This window comes from Paroedura picta, chromosome 1, assembly GCF_049243985.1.
Source record: "Paroedura picta isolate Pp20150507F chromosome 1, Ppicta_v3.0, whole genome shotgun sequence".
NCBI classification, from domain to species: Eukaryota; Metazoa; Chordata; class Lepidosauria; order Squamata; family Gekkonidae; genus Paroedura; species Paroedura picta.
This window is the reverse complement of record NC_135369.1, coordinates 158,669,575-158,687,290: the sequence shown is the minus strand read 5'-3', so window position 1 is coordinate 158,687,290 and position 17,716 is coordinate 158,669,575. Positions and strand designations below refer to the sequence as shown.

The window sequence follows — 17,716 nt, the reverse complement described above, 5'->3', positions numbered from 1 at the left end:
ATGAAGCAATAAGCTAAAGCTGGAGACAGCCTCTCAAGCTTTTAGCTCAGGCAACTCAGAAGAAGCATCCATTTTCCAATAACAGAACAAAAGGCAGGGGTTGAGAGAGAGAGGGAGAGGGAGAGGGAGAGGGAGAGGAAGAGGGAGAGAGAATGAGTGCAAAGTAATTAGGACCATCCGCATGCAATCATGTGGTTGAGAAGATTAAATTTACACTACTCAGCCGCCTCAAACTGACCAGCGGAGTTAAAATCTCATTTCGGAACCAGAGCATGCAGATTGATGAGCCGGTCTTGGTCTGGGGCCTCTGCCCTCTTGACTCTGGCTTAGCAAGGGGGCAGGGAAGCCTGCTGAGCTCATCTGCCAACTCCCCCCCCCCACCATTCGGGGAGCTCAGGGGGTTCTGAAGGCTGCTGAGGAAAACAGTCCTTGATTTCTCACTCTCTGCGGACAGGTGTCCAGGGTTTGAAGCAGAATGACTCCTGCAGAGATCTCACTGCTTAGGAGTGGCCAGGCACAGAAGACGTGAACCCCGTTTGTGACATGAAACAAAAGAACGGGTTGCCTGTGTTAGGGTGTGAGGCTGAAATCCTATTCAGGATTAGGGGGGGGGGGAATGAGTCCTTATAAATGTCAACCCTAAAAACATTTTTATGGGAGTAAGCCCCATTGGGTAAAATGAGGCTCACTTCTGAGCAGAGCAGGTCAGGAGTGGTCTCTCACTTCTGATGCACAAGACGAGCCTGCAAATGTTGTGGCTTTCGGGTTCTGCCAGAATGCCTGGAGTGGAAGGACCACAGCAAGACGGACGCAACAGAAGAACGGGAGTTCAGGGCATCTGCCTTAGAATAGCACCAGGCACGACGTATTGCTCTGCTTGTGTGATGCGATATGGAGTTCTTTTCAGGGATGCAAATTACCTGCTTTGTAAAAGCTTTAGGTAGCTCTGTCTATTGATAAGTCAGTTCAAATGTCTGCACATTCTTATCCCTATAGGGCATGTCGGCACACGGTACTCTAAATAGCCAATGTAAACACACTGGGAAAGAGGACTAAAAATTTATATAAGCCCAATGAAATGTTAAGAAGCTACAGCAGAGACAGAGGGCAATATTGACACACAGCCAGGTCTCCTTCTCCACGGAAGCCAGACAATAACCTAAAGGAGCCCCTTGATATTCGTAGGAATTCCGTGAGCGGGAGTACAAGAGCAAGTTTCACTTTGCAAACCTACAGGATGCATAAGTGCAATTCAAAATGCTTTTCGAAGACGAAAAACAACCACCAGCAGCATTTGAAAAAAACCCAAAAAACAGCCAAAATATCCCCAATATTTCTAATGATATGAACCGCAGCCACATGACACAGTGCGGGTGATTTGCAGCGATAAACACAGCCCCCCCCCCCCCCCCCCGATTTTGTCGTGTTTGGACTAAGCTGCTGTTTTTGTTTTTCTTCTCAGGGAATTTGTGCATTCTGGAGCAGCTGCAGGACTCGAAGCCTTACCAAAAAGGAAAGAAAAAAAAAGAAAGAAAAAGAAGAAAGGAAAGTGCTGCCAGGAAAATGGTGCAATGCTAAATCTCTTTCTTCCCACGGAACGCATGAAGAGTGAGACGCCCTGCCCTCCTGTTCTGGAGGGAGGCACGGCAGCCGAGCGGGTCTGCACAACACCTACTCAGACCAGCAGTAGGGAAATGAGGCTGCACATCTAATCCCATAAAGAAGGCAGGCTGTTTCCAGTCACGGCTCACAAGGCAAAACGGGGGGGGGGGGGAGAAAAGAAAGGGGGGGTGGAGAAGAGAGTTGCCTCAGCTGGAGCTCCCATGAAAACATATATAGAAAGTTTCCTGCAGCTCAAAAAATGCACCAGAGCCCCTTGCAGGGAGCTGATCTGATTGACCTAGTCAGGCAGAGATGCCAACGGTCCCTACAAGTGTCCTCTGGGCAGCATTAGGCAGACAGGCAGCTGTAACGCTGCTGCACTCCAAGCGCATAACAACCTCTCTCGCAGATGCTCCAGCGCCCCTCCCCCCCTTCTGCTGGCTGCCTGGCTCAGAGTCTCTGCCCAGCAGAGCTGAGCGCTGAAAAGCAGCTGCAGAGAGAGAGGGAAAAGGCAGTCAAAAGCAATCACTCTGCTGAGCTATAAGAAGGAAAGAAGAGCCACAGAGCACAACTGTGAGAAAAATCTTCGACCGTAGCCAGAGGGAAACAGTCGGGAAGACCCAGGAGTCATAATTTGGCCACAGATGCAGAAAAGGGTGGTGGTAGGGGGTGTAAAATAGATAATAAGAACTCCTATTTACATTCTTTTTAAACCACACAAGGCTTACAGCTATGACCTGAATGCATGGGATTTAGTGGATTTCTTGTGTATGTGTGTGTGTGTGTGGAGGGGGTGTCTTCATTGCTTGGCCAATGACAGTGTGGCGCATGACTGGCTGCTTCATTTCACTGAAGACTCAAGCCTTCCCATCCCAGCCGCCTAATCCCAAAGCTGGTCTCAAGCTGTCCAAGAGGCAAAGGCAGAGTCTGTAGGCCGGCCACTGAAAACGGACACGTTCCAGTCCTTGAACTCGAATTATATCTCTTTTCCTTCATTGTTCTGTTAATTTTTATGCTTAGGCTTGTGCACAGGAGAACGTCACATTCTCCCAACCGGGCTCAAAATGCTACCTCGTCTATCTTATCGCAGCTGCTGTGCCTCTGGCTGGACCCTTTCCTGCTCAGTTACCTGGAGCACGGGGGGGGGGGGCACGGCAGGGGTTGTGATCTTGGCTGACGGTAACCCAGGTGGCTCCTTGACAGCAGGAAGGCACGCTGAAGGCGATGGGGAAAAGCCCGTTAAGCACACACCAAGCAGGAGCTTGTTGAGAATGGCAGCCTTCATTGTGAAAGGTTAAAAGAAAACATGACTCGTTTTTCCATCTAAATGGAGAGTGCCCAAACGTCTAAAGGGATTGAAAATCCAGAAAAGCAAGAAGTTTCTTTCTGTCTATTTAGGCCAGGGGTAGTCAAACTGCAGCCCTCCAGATGTCCATGGCTGTGGCCCTCCAGATGTCCAAATGCTGGCAGGGGCTCATGGGAATTGTAGTCCATGGACATCTGGAGGGCTGCAGTTTGACTACCCCTGGTTTAGGCAAAATGACAAAGATGTGTGTTTGGATAGCTAAAGTTCCTGTTCTGAAGGCTCTTAAGTACCTATACTGCCATATCCTTATGCTCTTTTGCTCTTGCTGGAAAAAAAAACCCCTGGTAAACACCTGTGATGGGCAGGAGGCTGTCCTGCCCCTAAAAGAACAAACAGCCACTCAGTCTATGGGAGTGTTGTTCTGGCATCCGATCACCTTTCAGAAGAGAGCTGGAATGCCGAAGGGAAGCACCGTGGGAATTAGAGAGACAATGCAGATGTAGCTTTGGGTCTGCCTCAGCCAAAGAGCAGACAGCCTGAAAGGGAGCGTGGCAGAGTGGTTTAACGCCACCTCTGGGAGAGGACAGAGTCACCTGGTTGCTTGGCCTGCCTCTGGTGATGAGCAGACCTCGTACCATTCAGGCTGACTCTTGGGAAAGAGAAGGCTGCCGTGCATAGTATACTGTGAGTGAGAAAGGGTATCACCTAGAAGCTAGATTCAAATGAGCAGCCGTGTTGGTCTGAAGTAGCACAATAAAATCAGAGTCCTGTAGCACCTTTAAGACCAACAGAGATTTATTCAGGGTGTGAGCTTTCGAGGGCAAGCATTCTTAGTCTGAGGAAGAGTGCTTGCACTCGAAAGCTCACGCCTTGAGTAAATCTTTGTTGGTCTTAAAGGTGCTACTGGACTCTGATGTTATTGACCTAGAAGCTAGTCAGTGAGCACCCATTTGTGCCTGTCAGGTATTCAAGATAACCCAAACCAGGCTCTGAAACCATGACTAGCTTAAAAGTGATGTGCCTCAGCCAGGACTCTTGTCTGAAGACCTGTGCTGATCATCTGTTCTCTAAAACCAACCTGTAAATAAATCAATCTGTAAATAAATAACATCTCCTGGGCCCACCAGAACCCCCCCCCAAAAAAAAAAATCAAAAATGCCCATTGGGTACACTTAAGTCACTTTACGGTCCAGCCAATCTATTAAGTTATGGTTATGTTTTAAATGGTTTTAAATGTTTACCAGTGTTGATGCAGTTTTATAGAGATTAAGTTTTAGAGAACATTATATTCTGTTTACTGCACGGGATTATGCTGTGAATCTCCCTGAGGCGCAAAGGAGGGCGATATAGAAATGTAATAAATAAATCTGCTTTGGTATTTACATACAACAGCTGCCTCAGTGATCTCCATGTTCTGCTTGCTCCCCACTAAATTATGCCCTCAAAGCATGGCCGTACATGACACAGGATCCTTAAAAATAATCTCCTAGGCAGTGCTACTCTCGAGGGCAAGTCCGGATCTCAAAAAGAGCTTCTAGTGTCAGAGAGACTTATGGACACATTGAGTTAAGGCTGAGTGGTCTTTTGGTTTTTTTTCTACAAAGCTTTAGCTTCACACGGCTATAATCATAAATCTGTCACTCTAGAATGGTGGCCATTTTGTTTTAAAAAAAAACATTGGAAAGATCTGATTTAGTGCCTCACTACGATCAAAATAAAAGGCAAATCTATGAAATGAATTCCAGCAAACAAAGGACAAGGCTCGTCATTCAAAAGGCAGAACTGGCGATAGGAACGCCAGCACCACTGTTTTAACAGCTACGGAGCAATCTTGTGAGAACTTCTGACAGTTCCTACGCAAGAGATAAAAATACATTGCCTGTGAAAAAGGCTTAAGGGATACTTACCCTGTCTGTTCTCCTGGGTGAGGTTAGTCATGCTTCCGTCTTCTGCTAAGCCACGTTCCAAGTTGTCCAATATCTGAGGGGAATATTTTTAAAATGATTGTAAATAGAACAAAAGCTAGAAAACATCTTTTCCCCCCAAAAAAGGTATTTTATATTTTAAGTTTTTAAACTTTTAAAATGTTATTGGTCTTTAATGTTCCAAAAGACTCTTGTTCAGTTTAGGGGAAAAAAACCCTTCATATATTAAAGATAGCCACAGTTTACATTCTGCATAAAAACACAGTCAAACACAGATGTATGGGAACATCTGAAACCATCAATTCCATCAACATTATTAGGATTAAGTAGAGGGGGAAAAAGAACATCTCTGAACTGTGACTGTCACATGAAGAATATTAAAACACAACTAGGGTATTATGATTATTTGTATGGGCATGACCTGGCTCACCAGCCAAAATTCAGCATGAATGTGGGCCAGTTTGGAGCCCCTGAACCACAGCTTGGGCAAGGTGCCTTCCCTGAATATTTACGAGACTTTAAACCTAACAGCTGAGTGGTGTGGGGTCTGTCTGCCAGATGTCGAGTTTAAATGGCTGTGAGCCATTTCACCTGAAAGCTGATGGGCTGACCCCAGCCATTTCACAGCAAAGTGGTGAAATGGCTGCCAGTCATTTAAACCTAATAGCATGGTGAATCTACTTGTCAGTTGTTAGGCTGAAATGTCTTCAAGCCATTAAACCCTTTGCGTCCCCTCCCCCCAATTTAGAAGTAGGGGAAGCGAAATGCATGGGTTAAATGACTGCTTGCTATTTAACCCTTATCAGGCAAATCCTCCCCCCCTCCCTTTCTCCAAGTAAGAAGGAACCAAACTTGCAATTTGGGAACGTTTAGCTTAGTTTGGCTCAGGGGCTAATCCAAACTGGGCTTTTTAGTTTCACACCCATCCCTAATTAAGAAGTAGCATAGACTAATGATGTAGCATAGACATCATAGATGTAGCATAGGCTCACACATTTTAAGTGAGACATCAATTAGTTACCTATTAGCTTGTGCAAGACAGTATAGCAATCTAGCTAGAGCAAACCAGCTTAGCACATCCCATCATGATGAGCCCAGGCCACTGAGGTATCTTAAGATGCCAAGCAGGGGCTCTTCTGCATTGCCAGGATGACAAAACAGGGAGACTGTAAAATATCCGACAAGTTAGGAAACGTCACTGGTGGGCTGTGTTCCACTGCCCGAACGGACCTGGCTTGAGCTAGTGCTCTGGATCTGGATGGCGGAGCTCTGCTCAGCAATGAAACCCTGCAGGTAGCCTTGGAACCGGTTCGATCAAACATACTCCACGAGGTGTCTACCAAAGAGGGTCAACCATATGTACACCCTCCTGAAGTGCTTGGAGTACACAAATCTAATTAAATAGAAGTAATTTAAATATATTGAAATGATTCCTAAAGAACACTGTTTTGTAATACTGTCTGTATTTTCTCAAGGTATACAAATGTCCAGCAGAACTTCAGAAGTGTTCTTTTCAGTACTTCTTCCTGGATCATGGTCCTCTTTAAAAAAACATGTCTGCTTGGTGTGTTTTTTTTTAATTTTAAAAGATACATTATGTAAAATTGTGCTATTTAATTAGGAGGCATGCTACATAAAGCAACACAAGGGTGGGTATGATGCATGAAATTATTTGGAGCACTAACTATCAGGCTTTTGTACCTTTAAATGTACCTTTAGCCTTCTACCTGCAATGAAGAATTCCTAAGGTCCTCTCCAGTGAGATGCTTTCCAACATCCCTTTTTTACTGCACTGTCCTTTGGCCAAACACAGGCTGAGTGAGATTCACTCCGGAACCTATTAAAACCACTTGTGCTTTGATTAACTAGCCGTTTCTGCTGATCAGCAACATGTAAGGGACCAAATGCACTGTTTCCACACTGATCTGAGTGCCTCTTCCACAGCAGAGACTGTTTTGGACTCGGAGGAGACCCTGCATTTCTAGGCAACACCATCCCAGACTCCGCATGTATCTTGTAGAAACGGCATCATCAACAAACATGGCGCTTTACAGAGCAACGTATGAAAAATCGGGTCTCTGCCCAGAAGAGCTTATGCTCTGAACTTCAGCAGCAATGAAAATGATAGCGTAGGAAGGGAGGAGGTGAAACAAGGGCAACAGGGGTGAAAGCTTATAAATGCAATGTCTGATTAGGATTTGAGGGGTAATGAGAGAGAGAGAGAGATGGAGAGAGGGAGGGAGGGAGTGGGAGAGGTGGCGCCATGTTGAATAGAATCCCAGGGAAATGGGTGAGAGCCCCAGGGGGAAGGCTGAGTTGTTTGAGAGAACAGCAGCCTTGGGCAAGAGGGAGGACCAAGGACATCTCTGGGACTCAGTACAAAAAGATAGAGAGGACCCAGCTTGTGGACAACTCAGAACAGTAAGTGACAAGTGAATTTGCGCTGCATGCAGAAGAGGACTGGAAGCCAGAACAGGGATTTGAGGAAATATCAATGTTATCACGTTGTGGCATGTGAACTCCATTTGGTAAAATTATCGCGAGGGTCAAGACTGTTACAAAATGGTACCAGTCAGCCACTCTACCCAGAAAAGAAGCAGAGATCGAAGGAATGGGTAGAAGCATGGAAGAAGTAGTGACTTCCCTCCTGAGAACCAGAGCTAGATTGGGGTGGGGGGAGTGACCAGAACGTGGCTTCTTGGCAGGACACCACACCTTGGCAGGCCTCAGAAGTGGACTGGCCCAGCAAGGACAAGGAGGTGCTTCAAGACAATAAAGCGGAGAAGCTGCTGCACTGAAGGATTACAGTCAAGAAAAAAATGAAAACCGAGTCCCACCGCCCTCACCTATTGAAACTCTAGCCAACAGGAAGGCTTAAGAGAACTGTTCTGAAACTAGCAAACCCTCGGGTCCACAGCCATGAGAGCAGGGTCCTGAAATCCATTCAGCCTTCAATTTTCCTAACGCACGCTCTTTTCATTTGTCTTTAGGTTAGGACCTGCCAGACTGCTCCCCTTACCAGCACCAGCCTTTAAGTGGTCCCAGCTAGCTTTTCAGAAGAGAGTTTCACAGAGATGAATGGGAAAAATAAATTAATATCCATGCCAATGCTTTTGTTTGCCGGAAGACAATTCCCTACTAGGCTGGCTCACCAGGACGAGAATATATTGATTTATGTAAGGAATGCCAGGGGTCCAAATGAAAAAAAAAAAAAACAAACCCCAAAAAACTGGAACTGAAAAGTCTTTCAGGAAAAAGTAAGGAGCTCCACTGAGGCTCCTGAAGTGAGGAATGTACAATCCTGATTCTCCTGCGAGGCTTTTCTGGTAGTGCCTATAGGCTACGTATTTACTCAGTGGAAAAGATAACACAAACTAAAATTCCTCCCAGACATGGTAACACAGCTACACAGTTCATGAAATAAAATGCAGACATGGAAAATGTTTCTTTCAACAAGCAGCACAGACTGCACAACACGGGCATGGCCTTAACAGATCATGGGTGGGATTATTCAAGACATAAGCTCAAGGTGGCAAGCACCCCAATCCACAGTCCCTTTGGGACTAAGAAATGCTGACAGTATGGGACCTAGGTGGGGGGTGGGGGGTGGGGAGAGAGAGAGGAAGGCAGGCAGGCTTCAGTGAGGAGAGGGAAGCAGGTGACATCAGCTCTCCTGATTCTGCCACCAGCAGTCCTTCTGCCGCTCTAAAAGGCAGAGCGATATGACTTTTCCCACACACCCCTGGCATCAGGTTTTTGAAGGTCAAAAGGGCCTGTGGGGGAAGGAAAAAGAGAGGAAGTTCCACATTTCCAAGAGCCTTCCTTCCACACCTTGTAGGACCCAGCCACATATTAATGTGTCCAGTGAAAAACCCAAGAGACCCTAGCGGCTTCTAATCTGGAGAGCCAAATTTGATTCCCCATTCCTCCACATGCAGCCAGCTGGGTGTCCTTGGACTAGTCCCAGCCCTTTAGGGCTGTTCTCACAGAACAGTTCTGTCTGACCTCTCTTGGTCCTACCTATCTCACAAGGTATCTGTTGTGAGGAGTGGAAGGGAAGGTGATTGTGAGCTGCTTTGAGACTCTTTGGGGTAGCGAAAAATAGGGTATAAAAGTCAACCCTTTCTTCTTCTTCAATGTCCATTAAAAAGAGGTCATCAGTAAAGTTCAGAAGCAAATAAGCTTTTGCTAAATAAATGATTTTAGGCCAAATCATTCTACTAGATTTGGCTGATAGCTCTTTGAAGTGATGATGAAATTCAGTGGCAAAAAGAATCCCTCAAGGTTTCCACACAGGGACACACTTGTATTGTCAGCCTTGTTGCTGCTGTGACTGCTGATACACCACAGCAGCAAAAGAGCTTCTACAAAACATGTTTCCCTGGTAGCATTTTAAAAATTGAATTTAATAGTGTTTATAGTGATTCACTCTCATACCAAAGTAAGTTCCCAGCTTTCATTTGTTTATTTATTTCATAGGTTTCAGTGTGAAAGACTTCCAGATATGGAGAGAAGTGCTAAACCATATAGTCTGAGTAAGAGTAGTTCCTCTGAAGCCTACCTCACCTTGTTGAAGCATTATTACAATGTACCTGCATGGATTCAGCACAAAAGTGAAGCCCAGTTCAGTTCATCTGGGGGATGCTCAGCATACAAACAACACAACACAGTTGCTTAACAGATGAACAAGGAAGAAACAAATGGTGCAACAGCAAAAGGATCTTTAATAAATGACCAACCTCTTTACTGCTTGAGTAGGCCATCTAGATAAAGCTTTTACCTTTGTGCAAATTGTTTCCATATTGTGCAGCCTGTCAAGCGACTCTTGAGGATTTCCTAGATACTGTTGAAGTTCAGCATGCAAAATCCTCATGGAGAAAGGAACCATAGAGCCTAGAAAAGTAACAGAAGCTACGCATTATTATGATTTTTCAAGTAAGATCTCTGCCTGATTTCCAGACGACAGAAATCAGTTCTGCTGGAAGAGAAAAACCCAACAGCTTCAGAGGGCACATTCTATGGCATAGCATGCCTGCTGAGCTCCTGCCCCTCCCCAAATTTTGCTTTCCCCAGGCACTACCCTCCAAAGCCCCAGGAATTTCCCAAGCCAGATAGCAAATCAGGACAGCAAATCGGATGCCTGGACAATGATCCATCTGTCTCTCTCACACCCCCATAGTCCCTCCCTCTTTATTACTGCAACCGACCAATTCATTTCCTACAATCAGCCTCTAAAAGCCAGGCGTAATTTATCCAAGCAGGTAATGAGCAAATGAAATCAGGTATTATGTAGCTGCAGTCTCCATTTTATGTGGAGAATTTCAAATGCAATGCACAGCCTATTTAGATGTAATATTATCCCCTGGGATTTCCTGAGCCTGAATGAAACCAGGAACTATTTCCAACCCCTGAACACATGAAAATCGGGTTGTCGGCCCTTGAGATGCTGCTTTTAACCCAGAGAATCATGAAGAACTGGAGGTCTGCCGCAGTTATTAGAGATCAACAATTCTACTCTTTTTTAGGAAAAAAGGCAGCCTCCATCTGAAACGTTACCAGCAGCTATCGTCACTGTTTTTTAAATCCCCCCAAATTTAACATTTTTATCATAAGCTTCCTGCAACTCTCTCCTAAGAAGCTTTAGCACTCAGAACTGCAAAGCAAGAAGAAGAAGTCAGGTTCCCCAGAACAAACAAATACTGCCTAGACCTGACCCAATGGAAGTTGACCCTGATTAAATCCCACTGAAACCAGTGCAAGAGAACAAAACAAGAATGGATGATTAAGTGAGCTGTGAAGTTACAGCTATACTCCCATTTGATGATTTCGCTATTACAAAGTAATACGACTTCACGTCAAGAACTGTAAAACAGTGTTAAGACTGACTTGTCCCACTGCATTCAATGGGATGGATGGCTTAATCAGAGTTATACTTATCATGGAGCAAGTCCCCTAGGAATTAGTTTTGCATTGATATCTTAGGGTAGCGCTGTACAATCTGGCTAGACCGGAATCTTATCCACTCCAGTTACCTTAGACTATGTGGTGGCCATATCCTGAATATGCTAATCCTCTTGTGTAATTCCAGCAGGGTAACCTGAGTTTGTGGCAGTCAAACCAACAAAAATTCAATTATTATGGTATAAACATTCATAAGCCAATGAACTCAGGTTGAACGAAGTGTTCAACTTAGTGGGCAGCATTTTAAACAGAAATATAGAATTCTATATTTGGAAGGGCCATACAGGCCATCTAGTCCAACCCCATGCTCAAGGCAGATCAGCCTAAAGTTGCACAATACTCAAGGTTAGGAACAGAAGAAGGGCAACAGAGGTGGGTATAAAGAGAGGTCATAAGGCCTGTTTTTCCAAGTACAGGAACTAGAGTCAAGCCCATTAGCACTTCAGAGACCAACAGGATTTTCAGGGTTAAAGCTTTTGAGATCCATAGCTCCCTTCATCAGGAGTTGGATTACTGGACTCAAACCCAGCTCTTCTACGGCAGACCAATACAACGGAGATTAAAAGAAACGATTCAGTCAAAAGACTAACAATCCAGTCAGAGTGAAAATGCAAGAGCCTCAACTGCTGATGGACTGGCAAAGTAGGGTGAACCCGGATGGTGCACAGAAACCTATATGGATGGAAACCAGCAAGGATCCGTTTACTCCCTCTTGTGAGTGGAGGGGATTTTTTAAAATTACATTCCTGCTACCCTGTTTGTCTTCTCTAAGGCCTGTTACAACTTTCATTCCATAGACAGATGGATAGTCCCCAAGCCACAGAGAAAATATGGCTCAGCTAGCCCTGAAACTAGTTATTAAGCAAACTTAATGATCCTATAGGCTCCTGCACAGAAGGCTACCCATTAGTATAGAGGTTAGTGTGCAATGGAAATCCATAAGCCCATCACTAAGATGTAGAAGCAGAACTAAGCCTACAGCTTTATTTGCAATGCAGTGAATAAAGTTGGCAGCCGACCGGAGCTGAAGTCAATTTCTTGAAGAGTTTATTACTTGGCTCACTTCAGGTTTTGACGGAGGCTCCTTGATTGTAATTTTAACAGAAACTGAGGACGGTGCAGTAATGGTAGTGCTGGACACCCAGGAGCGGCTAAAATCTGAGCTCTTGCAAAGTTTGCAGCCCAGAAGATTTACAAAGTTTTTAAAAGGATAGAAGAGGTTATTGGTTAAGTGTCCCCTGGACATATCAGTGATGACTTACTAGGAAGAGTCAGCCTCTATGTAGGACTGGGGGATTCCCCCCCCCCCCAAATAACAGCTCATCTCCAGACTACAGAGATCTGTTCCCCGAGAGAAAACAAATGCTTTGGAGGGTAGACTCTGGCATTATACTCCACTGAGGTCCCTCCCCTCCCCTGCCCTTGCTCGATCCCCAAATCTATAGGAGTTTTCCCTCCTTGATCTGGCAACTCTACCCTCCATCCTCCCCTGGAGACCAGGGGGGACTTGGTAACTCTAATGATGAAGAAGACCTCCGCCCCGAAATGTGTGAATGCCAGGGCTTTTCCCACTCCACAGTAGTTGTATAAAACACTGATGGAGTATAATTTTCATGAAGTACTTAATTTTGTAAGCTGTATTGTAGGGAAAGTGGTATAACTGAGTGTGTGCATACACACATTCACACATCCTAGTACTGTTCAGTAACTAGACAAATCGCAATTTTATTGCAGTGTATTTAGAAGCTAGATGTCTTCGTTGAGGTCAAGAAAGCTCAGCAAATTTTCCTTCGCACTGTGGGAACCAGACAGATGCCCTTAATATAGGCATAGGGGTTTCCAAAGTGGGCAGTACACCCCCTCTGGGGGCAGTGGAAGGATCCAGGGTGGTGGTGAGGAATTTGGGAGGGGGGGTTTGAGGGGCAGCAGACTGACTCTTCCTGCTGCAGCTGCATTTTCCTAGCAAGAGACATTCCAAGGTGGCTTGCCATTGCTGCTACCCAGTAGCAACCCCAAACTTCTTTGATGGTCACCCATCCCGGGGTTGACCAGGCAAACCTGGATTAATTTCCTGGATGAGATCATATTCCTGCTGAGCACCTTCCCTCGTGAGACGCTATCCTTCCCAGCTCCACCCCAGATTTCCAGGAATTTTTTAATCCAGGGTTAGCAACCCTTCCCCAAAAGTCTCCATCTTTGGGAGGCTGGAAAAGCCTCCTCCCTGTTTGCTCCTGGCCACGGGATTTTCCCTTGCTTGCCCCTCCCTCCTTCCCTCTCCTCCCCCCCCCACCTGGCTTTCTCCCCACTGAGGACCCAAAGTGCCTTTTACAAATGATTTCTACAAAGAACTTGCATATTTTCCTAGACTAAAACATGGCCACTGCACAACAACCAAAGAAGAAGTGTAGGCAACATAGTGCATTTTGAATTTGCAGTTGATCTAACACTAGGAAAGTGGTGTGTGCTTGTATGGGGGGGGGGGGCTAGGGATGTAGCCTTGGAAGCCACGGGGACGGCAGCCTGAGACTGCACCAGGCAAGTTATTGGACTTTTCCAGACTTTCATAACCTACTTTGAATCTGGGAAAAGTAGACAAAAGAAATTAATAAGGCCCCAGTTTGAGTTGCCTGTCGACATGGCTCCCAAACAGCGGTGTTTTGCAGCCTGCGTTAGAGGAGGAGGAAAGGGCAAAAAGGGCTAGGAGTAAGAGTGAGTGAAGCATGTTCTTCAGTCCCGCTCCTGCTGTTGGTGAAAACAAGAAAAGCAGTTTTAAATATGCTGGCATCAGACTTCTAAACCGATGCATGGTCATGCACGGTGTCTGATTTACAATTGTGTTTCAACCTTTGCCTGACAATGCACATGTGATCTTCGTCTACGCTTTAGATTGATGGAATGCAAAACTGTCTAGCCTGAAAGCCAAGAACCACCTTGTTTGGACATGAATTGATGTCCCAGCTGCCTTGCTGATTCCACCCCTGGTAGGCATGGCCCTCAGTTGCTTCATTCCAATTTGAAAAATTAAATACAGATAATATATTCACAGGAATCCTTGCACAAAAGGACACTTGATGCTATCTTGCATTTAAAAACAAAACAAAACAAACAAAAAATACACAGCCCTATCTTTAATCAGAAATACGTCTACAAAACGAACAGCCGGCTGCTGCCAAACCCGTACCCAACGAAATTCAACATTAAAAATAATATTACACAAATATCTGTACACAGCCTGTGGCGCCACGGGCGCCACCGACTGTATAAAAGACTAAGGGGTAGTGGGGAGGAGTTAGGGCGGGACCGGTCCGGGATAAAAACTCGGAGGGGCCAATCAGGAGCCGCGAAGCGGCTCCTGATTGGCCCCTCCAAGTGTCCGTCCCGCCCGAAGCAGGCAATGGGGAGCCGCGCGAAGCGCGGCTCCCCATTCCCTGCTTCACCCGCACAGCGACTGGTGAGCGGTCGCCCGCGCCGCCTTCTCCCGGCCCCCGCTGCAGCGAGGCGGCTCCGGAAGCCGAGAGAACGCCGTTCGCCGTTTGGGGAGGGTGGTGGTGGTGGGAGCCGGCCTTCTCTCGGCCTCCGGAGCCCCCTCGCTGCAGCGAGGGCGCTCCGCAGGGCGAGAGAACGTCGTTCTCCGTTCTCGGGGGGAGCTGTCTAGCGCCCATTTTATAACAGTTTAAAATGGGCTTGAAATCTAGTATAACATATAAAGCATTAAAATTCAACCGCAATACAAATCTCTGCCAATCTGTGCTTATAAAAAGTCTTAAACTGTAAAGGATCGCCTAAATTTTCAGTTTGTATTGTACATATTCCTTTTACATTGAGAGAATCCTAACAAAAATCAGATTTACATGAGAGAGAGAGCTAAGATTTGTCTATTGCAACTATTATTGTGATTCTGGAATATATTTTTTAAACCAATGGACATTATTTTCTGTGTATTAAAAAAAAAGAATTTTCTACTAACCAAAAAAAACCAGATCCTTCTCACTTACAAATAATTATCATCTTTGAACTGTTGGGATAGAAATATATCAAGGCAGACCTCGTAAACACAAGAGAGGTAATGACATGCTAGTGCAAGTCTTTTGAGGAGGCAGGTGGTGGTGAACCTTTGTAGTCAAAAGGCTGCAAGGTGACCTGCCTGGGAGTATCCTGGTGGCTGGGCAGGATTAAGGTCTTAAGGGGCTCCAGAAGCAACACAGTCAAGTTTCACAAGGAGCTACAAGGATGAAAAAGGCAGAAAAGACCAAGCGGCAATGTGACACTTGGGAATCTTCAATAAAGCGTCATCAGCTCAGCAGATAAAAAGCAACCCTTCCTCAAACCCAAATCAAATGACAGACACAGGAAGTGCTGACTTTGAAGTCTTAACCAAGGAGAGAGAGAGAGAGAGAGAGAGAGAGAGAGAGAGAGAGAGAGAGCGAGAGAGAGAGAGAGAGAATGCTCATTCAGAATCTTGGTCTAAACAATAAAGACTTTGCTTTGCTGCTCCCTGACTCTACCACATTGTTCCTCATCAAAGTCCCTTCTTTCAGCTTCTCCCCAGTGAGAATCAGAAAGCTGGGCCCAAGAGAACTCATATGGGACAACCCATTCCTGTAGAAAAGGGGTACAGAGATATCTTCTCCCCTCTCCCCTCTCCCCTCAATGTGGCTCTCTCTGAATCCCAGGAGGCAGAGGCACGGAGCCTCCCAACGAAAAATCTTTTCAAGAGAGTAGACCTAAAGATACAAACAAAAAAGAAAAATCCATATAATTTTTTTAAAAAATGCCAATGGAAAGCGGCCATAAACATAGTAAAAGGGAATTCGTCGGGGCCTATACTTCTCCCCACTGTGCCCCTAATAACAAAAAAAGCCAAATACCAGATCAAAACCCCACTTCCCAGGCTCTCTTCGTGTTTCCACACATTAGTCCTGAAAAAACAGAGATGTTTGCCATTCCATTAATTAAGCACACACACACATGCACACAGACTTTCAGTTCAATTTCCATGGGAACCTCAGAAACCTGGTATATGTGCATGTCTGGATACAGACACATTCATGCTATGACGAAACTGCGTAACCGAACCATGCTCCTCTCGGAACTGCTCAAAATGAGCCTGAAACAAACACACGTGTGCGTGTGTGTGTGTGTGTGTGTGTGTGTGAAGGCTATTATATGAAAGTCTGACCGACAGACAAATATTTTTACAATGCAGAGAGCAAAAATGTTGATGAGAAGAAGAGATTTAAAGGCTAGGCAAAAACCTGACAGTGCCGGATGCATCTGTGAATCTCCGTCAACGCGGCTTGCTCTGTGAGCTCCAGCGTTACGAGCTCTGGAAGTATCATGGCAGAGGATAAAAGCTACACTCGGGATGTCTATAACACATGAGATGCATCCGTATACGAGATACAACTTATGTATGGTCACAGGTATTTCTCATAGCAGTGATAAGCTGTAAAAAAAAAAAAAAACAAACACCCAAATTTTAAATGCTTTTTGCAAGGGTTGGCTGGGTTTCTGCCTTTTGGCGCAACATCTTGAATATCTCTTGCACGGTTAAAGAGCGCTCGCTACGAGTCCCTTCGGACATTCAACACTGACAAAGGAACGCTCCAAAACCTTGCTTGGGCTTCTGCAGCTTGTGCTTCTCCTGTAATATCCAAAGGGAGCCTTGAACACCAGCTGTGCTCAGTCTTCTGAGGCAGGGGTAGTCAACCTGGGGTCCTCCAGATGTCCATGGTCGTTTGCTGGCAGGGGCCCAAGGGAATTGTAGTCCATGGACATCTGGAGGACCCCAGGTTGACTACCCCTGGGTATACAGACCGAACTGCCTGCCCCTGCTGCTCTGGAGTTCCTTTTTGGACACAGCGGCTGGAAACACAGCAGTGCTTGATGAGCAAAAGGCAACCTGTCAAGCAGAGGAAGATGGGCGGCAGGTTGGAAAGGCCTGCGGGGATACAACGCAGCCTCCGTGGGCTCCAGTCACAAAACAGACCCCTCCTCCTGTGTGTGATTCTTTGACATGGCCTGCCTAGCCAAAGCACCTCCAAAGTAGAGTGCTTTACTCCTCCCTGACAACAGTGAACTGCTGCAGTTACAGGGTGAGGAAACAAAAGGGAGCCTGTGGATTAACAAGGCTGGAGATTAACAACGCTGCAGGACCAGAGGCTAAATCTGCATCTTGACCTCAGGGACTTCAGCTATTCCGCATTATTAAGCCAGCGTTGTCTGCGAAGCCTATCCTGTGCCTTTCCTGGTTGCACAGGAAGGAAGCTGCCTTGTGGGTGTCAGACCAGTGCTTTATCCTAGCCTTTCTCAACCTTTTTACCATTGAGAAACCCCTGAAACATTATTTGAGCGTTGAGAACCTCAGAAGTGGTGCAATCATGCAGTTTATTTATATTTATTATTTATACCTTTGATTTATATCCCTCCACTCTCCATGGACTCGTGGTGGGTTACACAAAAACAGATTAAAACCCCAATAAAACCAATCACAAATCCCCTAATACCATAAAAACTTCGCAAAAGTTGGCATAATCCCCAATCCTCCCTGATCTACAGTCAATCATCACAGAGCATAGGTTTTGCAGAACGGTATAGCATTGGCTGGAGTTGTTCCTGGAACCCGACCTCAACCAAAGGCCTGGTGGAAGAGCTCTATTTTATAGGCCCTGCGGAACTGAGACAGTTCAGTCAGGGCCCTCAGCTCTTCCGGGAGCTCATTCCACTAGGTTGAGGCCAGGACCAAAAAAGCCCTGGCCTGGGTCGAGGCCAGGTATGCTTCTCTGGGGCCAGGGACCACAAGTAGATTCAAACCCACAGAGCGAAGAACCCTGCAGGAGGCATAAGCAGACAAGTGGTCCCTCAAGGCAGGCAGGCCCAAGCCGTGGATGGCTTTAAAGATTAATACCAAAACCTTGAACTT

General features: G+C 45.9%; 1 protein-coding gene across 1 annotated transcript in view; it reads right to left on the bottom strand.

Moving 5' to 3' along the window:
• The window catches only part of TRAPPC12 (trafficking protein particle complex subunit 12), a 75,921-nt gene that overhangs the window by 23,563 nt on the left and 34,642 nt on the right, over positions 1 to 17,716 (bottom strand). The window contains exons 7-8 of the mRNA XM_077310098.1: positions 9,614 to 9,726; positions 4,816 to 4,888 (exon numbers count right to left, since the gene is read on the bottom strand). Coding sequence (XP_077166213.1) covers positions 4,816 to 4,888; positions 9,614 to 9,726 — 186 coding nt within the window. The remainder of the gene's footprint in view (positions 1 to 4,815; positions 4,889 to 9,613; positions 9,727 to 17,716) is intronic.